This window comes from Arachis stenosperma, chromosome 3 (genome assembly GCF_014773155.1).
Source record: "Arachis stenosperma cultivar V10309 chromosome 3, arast.V10309.gnm1.PFL2, whole genome shotgun sequence".
Taxonomy (NCBI): domain Eukaryota; kingdom Viridiplantae; phylum Streptophyta; class Magnoliopsida; order Fabales; family Fabaceae; genus Arachis; species Arachis stenosperma.
In genome coordinates, this window is record NC_080379.1 from 139,915,872 (window position 1) to 139,927,223 (window position 11,352).

The 11,352-nt window shown below is 34.4% G+C and overlaps 1 protein-coding gene across 2 annotated transcripts; it reads left to right on the plus strand.

The window, feature by feature from the left end:
- Window positions 1–7,606: 7,606 nt before the first annotated feature.
- LOC130967887 (probable serine/threonine-protein kinase At1g54610) lies at window positions 7,607–10,245 on the plus strand. 2 transcript variants are annotated; one of them, XM_057892925.1, is made up of 7 exons: window positions 7,607–8,037; window positions 8,109–8,393; window positions 8,463–8,780; window positions 8,849–9,076; window positions 9,152–9,252; window positions 9,342–9,444; window positions 9,718–10,245. In XM_057892925.1, the coding sequence occupies exons 1-7, from the start codon at window positions 7,834–7,836 to the stop codon at window positions 10,042–10,044; spliced, it is 1,566 nt and encodes a 521-aa protein (XP_057748908.1). In that variant the 5' UTR covers window positions 7,607–7,833; the 3' UTR covers window positions 10,045–10,245. The 2 variants fall into 2 exon arrangements, with proteins under 2 accessions (XP_057748908.1, XP_057748909.1); XM_057892926.1 differs by having other exon boundaries at window positions 9,541–9,952.
- Window positions 10,246–11,352: the final 1,107 nt, after the last annotated feature.

The following is an 11,352-nucleotide window of genomic DNA, read 5'->3' on the forward strand; positions in this document are numbered from 1 at the left end:
TTTGATTAAGTGCCTAAGTATTTTTTGAGATTTTCGAGAAATTATTTTTGGTCCTTAACTCAATTAATTTTCATCTTTCAAACCTCACCTATTTTATCTTTAACTTGGAAATCATTTTGACGTAATGCAACTTAATCTTCTTCCAATCATATTGTAGTTTTAATACATGTTTTTATTTGATTATACACCTAAACATCTTTCGAGATATTTGAAGAAATATTTTTGCTTTTAGCTAGACTAATTTTCATTTTTCAAACTTTGTCTAATCTATTTCAACTTTAATTTGTATTAAAGTAATGCCACATTTATGCTTTTGTCATTCTTTTACGAAATGTCTGTGGCATACCTTTTCTTTTGAAACGTGAAATAATTTTTCTTTGTTTTTCATTCTTTATATACAATGTATTAAAAGTTTTTTTTCTAATCATGCTTTTAAACTTTCTAAGCGTCACTATTGACTTTAGATATTTTTCTTCTATAAGTCTCATACTTCTCTAATTCAGTTGGAATTCATTTCAAACTATTGTACTATTTTTCATCTTATTGTTCCAATTGAATTTCTTTAATTCGGGAGTTATTCTTAAAGTTGACAATTGATTTTCTTTCCAACACTCTTTATTATTACTTATACATCCTCGATTACTTGTGATTTTAATAATTCTTTCAAACTCTTGCGAACACTATCCTTGTTGCTTGTCCATCTTTTCTAAGGTATTGTATCCTTCTGAGTAAATTTGAGATTTGTTTTGGTGTCACGTACAACCTTTAGGCATAGCAAGCGATATGTTAGTTCTTTAGAACATGATTGGTGAACGCGGATGGTGAAGTTTGTAAGTGCGCAATATCATAAGAAGTTGTGGAGCTTTGATTCTCATGAAAGAACTTGCGGACATTAGGCTTGTGACCAGTAGTAGGTTTGCGAAGTAACAGATGAGGTTGAGAACTCTCAAATGAGTTGTTCAATAAAGAAAGGTTGGGAATGGTGAAGATACATCAGGTTGAAGTTCTAAAGTTGGTACGAGATCATTGTGCGAATGTTGTACCCGTCGTTTTAATACCAACCTGTTTTGTAACCTTTCGCCATATTACACTACCATCGCATGTTTGAACCATATAATCTTTTGCATTAAGCCTATCTTATAGCTTCTGCTTCACATCACACTTTTATCCTTGTATCGTTATGCCATATGAATATCCTGGTATATATATATATATATATATATATATATATATATATATATATATATATATATATATATATATATATATATATATATGCTGAGACTTTTTGATTTTTTTCCTAATGTATTCAAAACTGAAGCTAATGTAAATCTCTTTCACTTTGTATTAATTTTTTAGGACGAAAAATTTTATAAGTGGGATAGGATGTAAAACTTTAGATTTTTAGAAATTAAGTTATGAGGTTTTGAATTTTAAATAAATTAGCACTCATGTAATTTTCATAGTAATTGAGTATTTTCTTATTTATAATTTAAAGTTTTAGTAATTGAAAAATTATGAGAATTTTATATGCTTCATTTTAAATATTTAGACTTTGAACCTTATTTTATGAATAAAAGATAATTAATCTGAATATCTCCAATTTCCATTCAATTAGTATTTATTTGAAAATAATCTACAAGCTGATAATTAAATGGTATTTCAAAAGATAATTATTTTCTATTTAATTTAGTTTTAGATTATTACTCTACCCTTTTATTTTTATTAAAATTCTTACTCTACATAAACCTTAATTTCTATCACATCACTCTAACCCTAACGCAACACAACACGCACTCAGCTCCACCAAAAACCCTAGACGCCACACTTCCATCCCCAACGGTCAAAAAGAAAAAGAAAAGAAGAAAGAAAAGAGAGGGAAAGAGAGAAGAGGGAGAACGCAGGGGAAGAAGAGAGGGAGGAGGGAGAAGGACGACACCGGCAGGGCTAGGTGCCGCCATTGCTGTCGTCATTGCCAGCTGTGGAGAGAGAGACAGACAGACAGAGACAGAGGTGAAACGCGAGGAGAGAGAGAGAGAGAGATAGAGAGAGAGAGAGAGAGAGCTCACAGGTGAGAGGGAGACATCACGCACAACCAATATCGCCGCCATTTGTACCTGTCGCAGTTGAAGGAGTCACGTCGTTGTGTCGCCATCGTTACCACCTAGGAGGAAGAAGACATTAAAAGGGAGGGGTGCGAGCCAGTGACGCGAAGTGAGGAGGAGGGATGATTACCGTCATTTTGCCTCACCGCTGTCGAGCTGCTACATTCCGTCTTTGCTGTCGCGCCTGTCGTAGCCGCCACGTCTGTCGCCACCATGGGTGAGTCCGCTGTTGAGGTTGTCATCGGGAAGAGAGACGGTGAGGGAGTTGTTGCTGCGGTTGCCGTTGTTGTGGATGGAGGTTGCCGTTGAGCTACATGCAGCTGTTGGAGTTACTCCTGCCGCCGTTGAGCTGCACTGCCACCGTCGTCGATGTTTGGTTTGTCACCGTCTCAAGCCGCCACTGTGTGATCTCCTTAATCTCCTTGCTTGATACCTCTTTAGCCATATCCTGATACTTTATATCCTGTAACTTTGGAAACTGATTAAAAACAACAAAGTCATTTTAATCAAATTTTGAACAATAGAGATTCTTAAAAAAATTAACACCCCAAAATTTAAAAGTGTCCACATTGTCCACCCGTTGGCCTTCCTTACTCTTTATGTCTGTGATTTTGTTTTTCTTACGTCTTCCATTCGTCTTTGAGTGGAAGCATTTTGAATTTTTATCACCAAATTTAATAGTATTACATCTAGACATATGTTGCCAATAAGTCTTCTCTTGAATTGCTATTATCTCGTATTCTTTCCACAAATCTTTTTGAAGTTCATCCAAAAAGGAATTATTGTTGAAAGAGTTCTTTTCGTTGATTCCTTCAAACCTTAGAAGAATGCACTATTTTTTCTTGAAAATATGCCCAAAAACTTCTTTGTTCGAAGTCTTAGCTGTGTTGACAAAGTTTCTAATATTCTGTAACAAACTATTTTGCTCGAGCCAGCTACTTTCAACCATATTATTATAATTCTCATGCAAAACCCAAGGATCAATGAATTTAAAAGGCTTAATTCCTTCTTCCCTTTGAGTTTGAAAATCAAGAAAAATGGGAAGATAATCGGACTTTAATTTGGGTAAATGTTTGAGACCAACATCTGAAAAAATATAAAAAAAAAGTTAAAATTAGTAATAAAACGATATAGTCTTCTCTTTGTAGTCCCCTTTGCTAAGTAAAAGGGGGTCCAGAAAATCATAAATCCTTAAGCTCACAATTAAGTAAAACATCATTAAAGGTATTCGTGTCAAGAGAAAGATTAGAAGAATCTCCTGTGTCATTCAGAGAAAGAATGGAGTTGAAATCTCCTCCTAAACACCAAGGTCTATTAATATTCTTAGCTAAATCCATTATCTTTATCGAAATCTCTCTTCTATTTTTGACCCTAGCACTGGTGTAAACGACAATAAAAAACCAAAGATCATTATCTTTCCAGTGCACTTCCATATGAACAAATTGTTTGTGAATGATGAGTGGCTTTATGTCCCTTGAATTTGACCTCCAAAGGCACTAGATGCCACCTGAAAAACCTTCAGCATCACTAATACGCCACGAGTCAAACTCCAATGTTCTGATAATAGCCTCAGCCTTAGTACCCGAGACATGAGTTTCCAACAAGATACGAAAATTAGTTTTATATCTAAACATAAGATCATTTAAAATAGTTTTGAAGTCTTTAGAAGAGGTTCCTCTACAATTCCAAGATAAGTATTTCATAGATACTAATATAAAAGAAAAAGTCTACTCGGAGATAAGAAACTCCTTGGTGCATAAGAGGCCCCTCTAGGCTTCCATAGCCTTAGGCTCCTCTTCGATATCTCCTGCATTCCCACTTAGAGCAGATTTTTCTATACTATCAAGGTCAATAGCCATCTTATGTTCTTTTCCACTATAGTTACCCGTTCTTGGAGGGTTCTCTTTATAGTACTCATTGTTTTGCTCTACATTTTCTCCTCCCATAATCCTTGCTATGTGAGCATCTAAGATAGGGTCATTAGTACCATTAGTAGGGATATAATACACTTCTTTGTGGCTTGAATAAACAGCTTTTGAAAGTCTGCTAAATTGTCTCCAATATTCCTGGTGCATTTGATCCTTCTCTTTGTTTTGTTCTCCTTGAGAAGGTTGACTCGGTTCAACAATAACAATTGTCTTTTGTTTGTTCTGAGATGTACTTATCGATTTTAGCTGTGCTTCATTAGATTTTTTGTTTATCTTTGGGCTTTTTTCTTTTGTGTTTCAGTTAGAAAGATTGACATTTTGGCCTTCTTTATGATTTCAATTCTGTGTAATCAGCTTCTCAATTTGTTGACTTGCTTTAGCATTTATCTCTCTTTTCTGTATCTTCTTGGACTAACTTTCCTGGTACTTTTCTTTTTCTTTTTTTTTTATCTTCTCTCTCTTGAGCTTCTTTCTCATTTTGAAAAGCATTAAACCTATTATTAGAACTTTCTTTTTTTTATATCTCCATAATTACTCCTTGATTCTTGCCTATTTTTTCTCTGGGGCTTTTTGACAACCATCAAGGGACTATATAAACTTTTCTCATTTACAACAGTTAAATATGATATTTCCTCCCCAGATTGATGCTTGTGGCTTTCTTTAACTGTACCAACGGCTACTTCCATTACTGTTGGATTTTCTGTTGCAATCAGATCTTTCCTAACATGATTCTCTGTATTCACTGATGCTGGCTGGCCTTGGACCATAGCGGTGTTTTCCCCTTCTAGAGGTTCTGTTCTTCAGTAGCTGCTTGAGATTATTGTCTGTCCTTTGCTTTCTTCATTTTCTCCGGACATCCATCATATTTATGTCTGTATATACCACAATTGAAACATATTAGATAAAGACATTCGTATTCTAATTCTGGCCTGAATTCTTTTTCCAAAGCTGAGAAAGATGGCACCAACTTTTTTTTGAAGTCAATTTTCATGCAAATACGTGCAAATTTACCTCTTAAGTAAATAGACGTGTGTTCATCCACTTTGCACATGGTTCCAGTAGATTTTCCAACCTTCCATCAGAAATATCTATTATATAATTCGGCTGGAAGATTGGAAATCCTAATCCAAACAGCAACTTTTTTAACCCCATTCTCTTGGGGTATGAACAAAAGCCATCACCCTTGAACGAAGACGTAATGATAAGCGATCATTCAGAGACCCTCAAACAGAACATGTGAATAATCCTCTTGGCTAGAGAATCTCACTAGGAAGTACCCTCCAACAAGATCCATCACTCGAACTACTTCCTTCTTTGTCCATCTTCTGTTTATCCACCGTTCTATAGTCTATAAATTCATACTCTTCCCTAAGGACTTAACGATGAGTGCTTGCTTCCACGGCCTACACCATTCATCGTATTTCTCCAAAAACACCTCTATAACAGGATTTGGATTGAAAGGAGCATGTGGCTCCTCCATATGTTCCATTAGATCCTCATCAGAGATGTAGTCTTCTGTGACCATCTCGGCAATTTCATAAGAATGCAGCTTTCTAATCCCGTCGTTCATCAGTCTATCCTTGTAGGAAAGCTTGGAACCTTCAGATGCACCATTGACAAGGGTAACAGCATTTTCCAGCGAGTTTTTAGACTCTTTAACAGACTCTGACTTTTCTCTTTCTTGTGTGATCTCCATATGTTCTTTTTCTTGATCTTCTCCATCTTTCTTGACCTTTTTTGTGCTCCTCGTCACTATATCTTCCTCTTCTGAGGATCATTTATCAGTTTCAACGATAATGGTTAATGGGTTTATTAGAGAAAAAATTTACTTTCGTCATTTGTACTATTTTAAGCACGAACATTTTTTTATGTACTATTTGATTTATTTATAAAGCATGTTGCATTGATACTTATTGCTATTACTTTATTTTTTAATCTCATAAAAATTATTGAAAGCTCTTTTAAACAAGTTTAAATTTGACACAATATCTTTTTATTAGTCATATTAAAATATATCATTATTATAAAATTAATTTATAATTTTATGTTACTTTTTTTGTATTTTTATTCTAATTTATTATTTTCTAACTTTTTTAATTACTTGCAAATAATAAAAATAACAAATAATATAATTCTAATATAAAAATTCTTTATTTCTTACTTTTTTTTAATAAATGAATTTAAATTTCTAAACTAATAAATTATACGAAATTATTAGATATACAAATATTTTTAACAATTAAATCTAACTAATTTGTATTACATTTTAGTTGAATAATTATATAAAATTATATAAATTATAAAATAAATATTTTACAAAATATTTTTAGTATAAAATATTTTAAATTTAACATTAATTTATATATTATCTAATAAATTTTTATACAATAATAAAATATATTATATAATATAATTAAGGAAAAGTATAAGGAACCAAGTGTTTAACCAGGCAAAAAGTAAACAACTCAATTAATTATAATTATTAATAATTAATTTTAAATTTTTTAAATTCAAAATTTAAAAAATTTAAAACTAATAAAGTAAACCTAATTAAAGCCTATAAAAACCTTTCTCTTTTCTCTCACATTAACCTATCCACCTCTAACAACCACACATACAGACCCCTCTTTCTCACCGTCAGGCCCTCTCCGTCCTTGCCCTCACCCAAGACAACCTCAAGAACTCGCCGCTAACAAGGCATCGAGTACGTCAAGCCCACTGTTTATGGCGGTTTATGGCAATTAACACCGCTGCAATCACCACGTGTTCTCTTTCTTCGGATTCTCATTCCCAATAACATCTCTCTCTCTCTCTCCTCCTTAGCCATCTTCACCTTCTCTTCTAAGGTCTTTATGTAGTTTATGGCCTTATCCACTTGATTAGGCAATGGCAACGCTTCCTTTTACATTTATTTTGTAATGATTATTATAACGAGGCAGGGTATGAACCTGCTGAAGCTTGCAAAGAAAGAGTAGTGGCTTACACTTAGTTTAGTTTCAGGAGTTTTTTAAAGAAGGAGTGGTGAAACATAAGTTGTTTTTGAATAATTACAGAAATATAAAAAAAAATATTCATTTAATATGAAAAAAAATATCCTAATACTTAACAAAAAAATATTCAGTTATATTTTGACAAAAATAATTAGATATCTATAGAATTAAAAAAAACTATAGAATTTTTAAAGAAATAGAGAAATGTGGATAAAAAAATTCGAAAAATATATAAAAAAACATCCATTTAATATGAAAAAAAATATTCTAATATTTAGGAGTAGATATATTCATATATATTAACTTATTTTTATTAAGATGAATTTTGAGGTTCAACCTGTTAAAAAATTGATAAAAGTTGGCAGAACCCATTCTTAATTTTCTAGCAGAATTGTATAATTAATTTACCTCTATCTGAGTATTATGCGATTCTCACTCTAGTTATTTTAGATTTGAGAATTGGACCGTATCAATATACAAAATTATAGAAGTAGTTAACTTAGTGAACCTAGAATTTAGTTATCATTGATAGAGCTTAAATCATTTCAACAATCAGTATAAAAAAATGATAGGCAATCAGGCAGACACAGAGCCAGCATTTCACTGACAGCAGTTTGAGAATTGAGAGACATAGATCAGTGGCAATTCCGTCATTTGAATGAAAACCCATGCCTGATTATAACGACCTATGAGTGCTTTCTTTATCTGCTTAGTCAGTTAGTTAGTTATTTGCTTACTACAACTTACTAGTTTTCCAACTCCTTGTTTTTCGGATACTCTGCTTCCGCCATCCACTCCCGCCTCTGACGGATGGGCTGCGCGCTACCAAAGCCGGCGCGATCCCGACCAAATCCCACTGCGCCTCCGGAGAGGCAAGGGAACAACCAACCCAGCAATGTTCCCGGCCACATTCCGACCCAACAGGGTTGGCCACCGTGGTTGATGGAGGTTGTCGGCGACGCCATCCAAGACTGGACTCCTCGCTGCGCCAACACCTTCCAAAAGCTTTCTAAGGTTCTGTTAACTTGGAACCTTCAATTTTTATTCTTAGTGAATGTTTATTTTATGGTGTTCTCCACTTGCAGATTGGGCAAGGGACTTATAGCAATGTGTACAAAGCCAGAGACCTAGTGAGTGGAAAGATAGTGGCTTTGAAGAAGGTGAGATTTGATCACTTAGAAGGAGAGAGTGTGAAGTTCATGGCCAGAGAGATTCTTGTCCTGAAGAAGCTTGATCACCCGAATGTTGTGAAACTTGAAGGCTTGGTTACTTCAAGGATCTGTTCCAGTATCTACTTGGTGTTTGAGTACATGGACCATGATCTTGCTGGCCTTGTTGCTGGCCATGGTCTCAACTTCACTCAGCCTCAGGTCAGGTACCTCAAATTCACTGCTTCTGACAGATTAAATATAGAAAGGCTGATTTGTGTATTATGACAGATTAAATGCTATATGAAGCAATTACTATGTGGGCTTGAGCATTGCCACAGCAGAGGTGTATTACACCGTGATATAAAGGGTTCCAATCTGCTTATTGACAATCAAGGAATCCTTAAAATTGCTGATTTTGGACTCGCCGCTTTCTATGATTCCAAACAAACCCGTCCCATGACCAACAGAGTCGTCACTCTTTGGTATCGTCCGCCAGAGCTTCTTCTTGGAGCTACCTTCTATGGTGTTGGTATCGACCTCTGGAGTGCCGGATGCATCTTCGCGGAGCTACTTGCCGGAAAGCCTATCATGCCTGCCCGAACAGAGGTGTGTGTGTTCATATTTATTGCTCCTTTCACTCACTTGCCTAAAGAGTTTTAACTTGATCTATCTAGGTTGAGCAACTGCACAAAATATTCAAGTTATGCGGCTCTCCATCAGAGGATTACTGGAAGAAATATAGATTGCAAAATGCTACACTCTATAAGCCACACCACCAATATAAAAGATGCATCCTGCAAACTTTCAAGGATTTCCCGTCTTCTTCATTACCTCTAATTGATACTCTTCTTGCAATAGATCCCGATCATCGCGGCACTACCTCTGCAGCTCTAAATAGTCAAGTTAATTAGCCTTCACTTTCACTCTATTTAGACATGTGATGATTATTTACTTAAAATCAGCATCTTTGTCTACAGTTCTTTAACACCGAGCCCTATGCTTGTGAACCATCATGTTTACCAATGTATCCTCCATGCAAAGAACTCGATGTAAAGCTAAGAGTCAAAGAAGCAAGAAGGTTCTCTTATTCTGTTGTTGTTTTTGATAACTTATGCAACGATAATCTCTTGTTGATCTTGTTTTTGTTTATTTGATTTTGGTTCTTAGGCAGAAAGCTTTAAGCGGAAAAGCTGTTGCAGTTGATGCTGCAACAAGAGTTAGAGCGCTTGAGTGCGCTTTGGCCATTCCAGAGATCCAAACAAATTTAGATGTATGTCAGATATTTTCTTTATGTTTATCTGTTTCTCCTAACTCTGTTATACCTAATTGAGTTTGATTTCCTTGCAATATCTTCAACAAACTGAAGTTCATGCACTCAATTCTATCACTATCATAGATTCTTGGACTAACCCTTCACGATACCAAGTCATTTTCACAATTTGGAGACAAATATGTTGTGAATGAATTATATTGATATTTACAACTTGAGAGCTAGATTCTTCTTCATCACCACAATTGTTTTAAATTTCTAACCGAATGTCAGAGGTGGAAAGTTGTGACAAATGCAAATGCCAAAAGCAAGAGTGAGAAATTCCCACCTCCACATCAGGATGGAGCTGTTGGATATCCATTGAATGCATCAAACAGAGGAACTGTTTTATTTTGTGCTAGTGACACTTCCTTTGGCTCAAAAACTTCAAGAACTCTTGGAACTAGTATTGCTGCTGCTGCTGCTAGGCCTAGGCCTAATTCCAAAGGAAGGACATCAAACAAAGCAGATTCGAAGATGGTGTCATCTTGGAAATTTATGCGTGCATTCAAGCCAACAATTGTTGGCCTTTCATCTGATTTATTATTTAGAAGGAATTAATCAATTAGTATGGATTTTACCATTGCTTAGTGGCATTTGTTCTTGTTCTTTTTCCTGTTGGTCCAATTTTTGGTACTTCATTTGACATAAAAGTGTTTGTTGTATATATCTGTAAATCTATAGGGCCGAATCCCACTTCTGTACAGTGTTCTCGAGCACATTCCCAAATGGTTACATTATCTTCATGTTCATGACCTTAGAAGTTACATGTTTGAAAAGTTTAAAAATAAAAGAAAATAATATTGCTTTCGTATTTTATGTTTACCATCTTTTCATATACCTATAAATTAGACTATAACTTAATCTCAAATTTGTCTTCATGTTTCTGGTCTATGGAGTACTACTACCAGCATCAATTTTCTAATACGAGATGGTCCACTTCCAAGTACACGACATTATATGAAAGTTGGTAAAGTTGGCTGCTAGTTGAAAAGATGTTGCGCCAGCTGGTAGTTGATGATCATAACACCGCTGTTCTCTCTTTGACTCTTTCTTGAGGGGTGTGGCTATTTTTTGAATGAATTTGAGTATTATTGTTGACACATGTCTTTTATAGTACATAAGTCATTGTATGGTATGGCCATCATGTAGAATTTGCTTCTTTAAATTGAAATTTACACTTGATGGGATTTCCTTTTTCTAATGATGATGATGATAATGTTTTCCTAATGTTTTATAGTCCTTTCAAGGTTCCAACTAAGTTTCGTTAGTTTTCTTTACTTTATGGAATCTTCTTGAGACAAATTGCATCCCTTGATAAAACAGCCTACCTTTATGTGGGGAAAATCCCGATTAGTCATCCTAACCCTGCTACAAAGTGATTACAGTAAGGATCCAATTTTTAGCACGGTATAATCGTACTAAAAATAAAGTATTATTGACTTATTTTATTATTATTTATTTAATATCGAACCTTTACGATATTAATACATTTTCAATTTTAAAAAAAAGCTAATAAATTTTGTTTTTATTTGTTAAAAATTGTTCAACAAACACTTCCAATAAAAAATAATTACATAATTACTAATAATACATTATAGTTATTCAAATAAACAATAAATACAAGCCTATACCTCTAAATAAAACTTCAACTAACCAAGCGACGAGAAATAAATAAATTCTCATAAATACTCAATTCGCAAACAAACTCCTCCACGCATCTGTAACATTATAATAAGTCTTCGTACCTGTGACTGAAAGGGTGAAAAAGAAGGAGTAAGAACTAGAGAGTTCTTAGAAAGATTGGGATAGTTAGTTAGGTTTATTTTATGTTATACTTAGCCAACAGCAACAACTACAGGATACATA

Excerpts from the sequence above, each read along its gene's own strand:
- LOC130967887 (XM_057892925.1), top strand. The coding sequence starts at position 7,834 with ATGGGCTGCGCGCTACCAAAGCCGGCGCGATCCCGACCAAATCCCACT. Across the intron at positions 8,394-8,462 it reads TCAACTTCACTCAGCCTCAG|ATTAAATGCTATATGAAGCA; the intron begins GTCAGGTACCTC and ends GTATTATGACAG. Across the intron at positions 9,253-9,341 it reads AGAGTCAAAGAAGCAAGAAG|GCAGAAAGCTTTAAGCGGAA; the intron begins GTTCTCTTATTC and ends TTTGGTTCTTAG.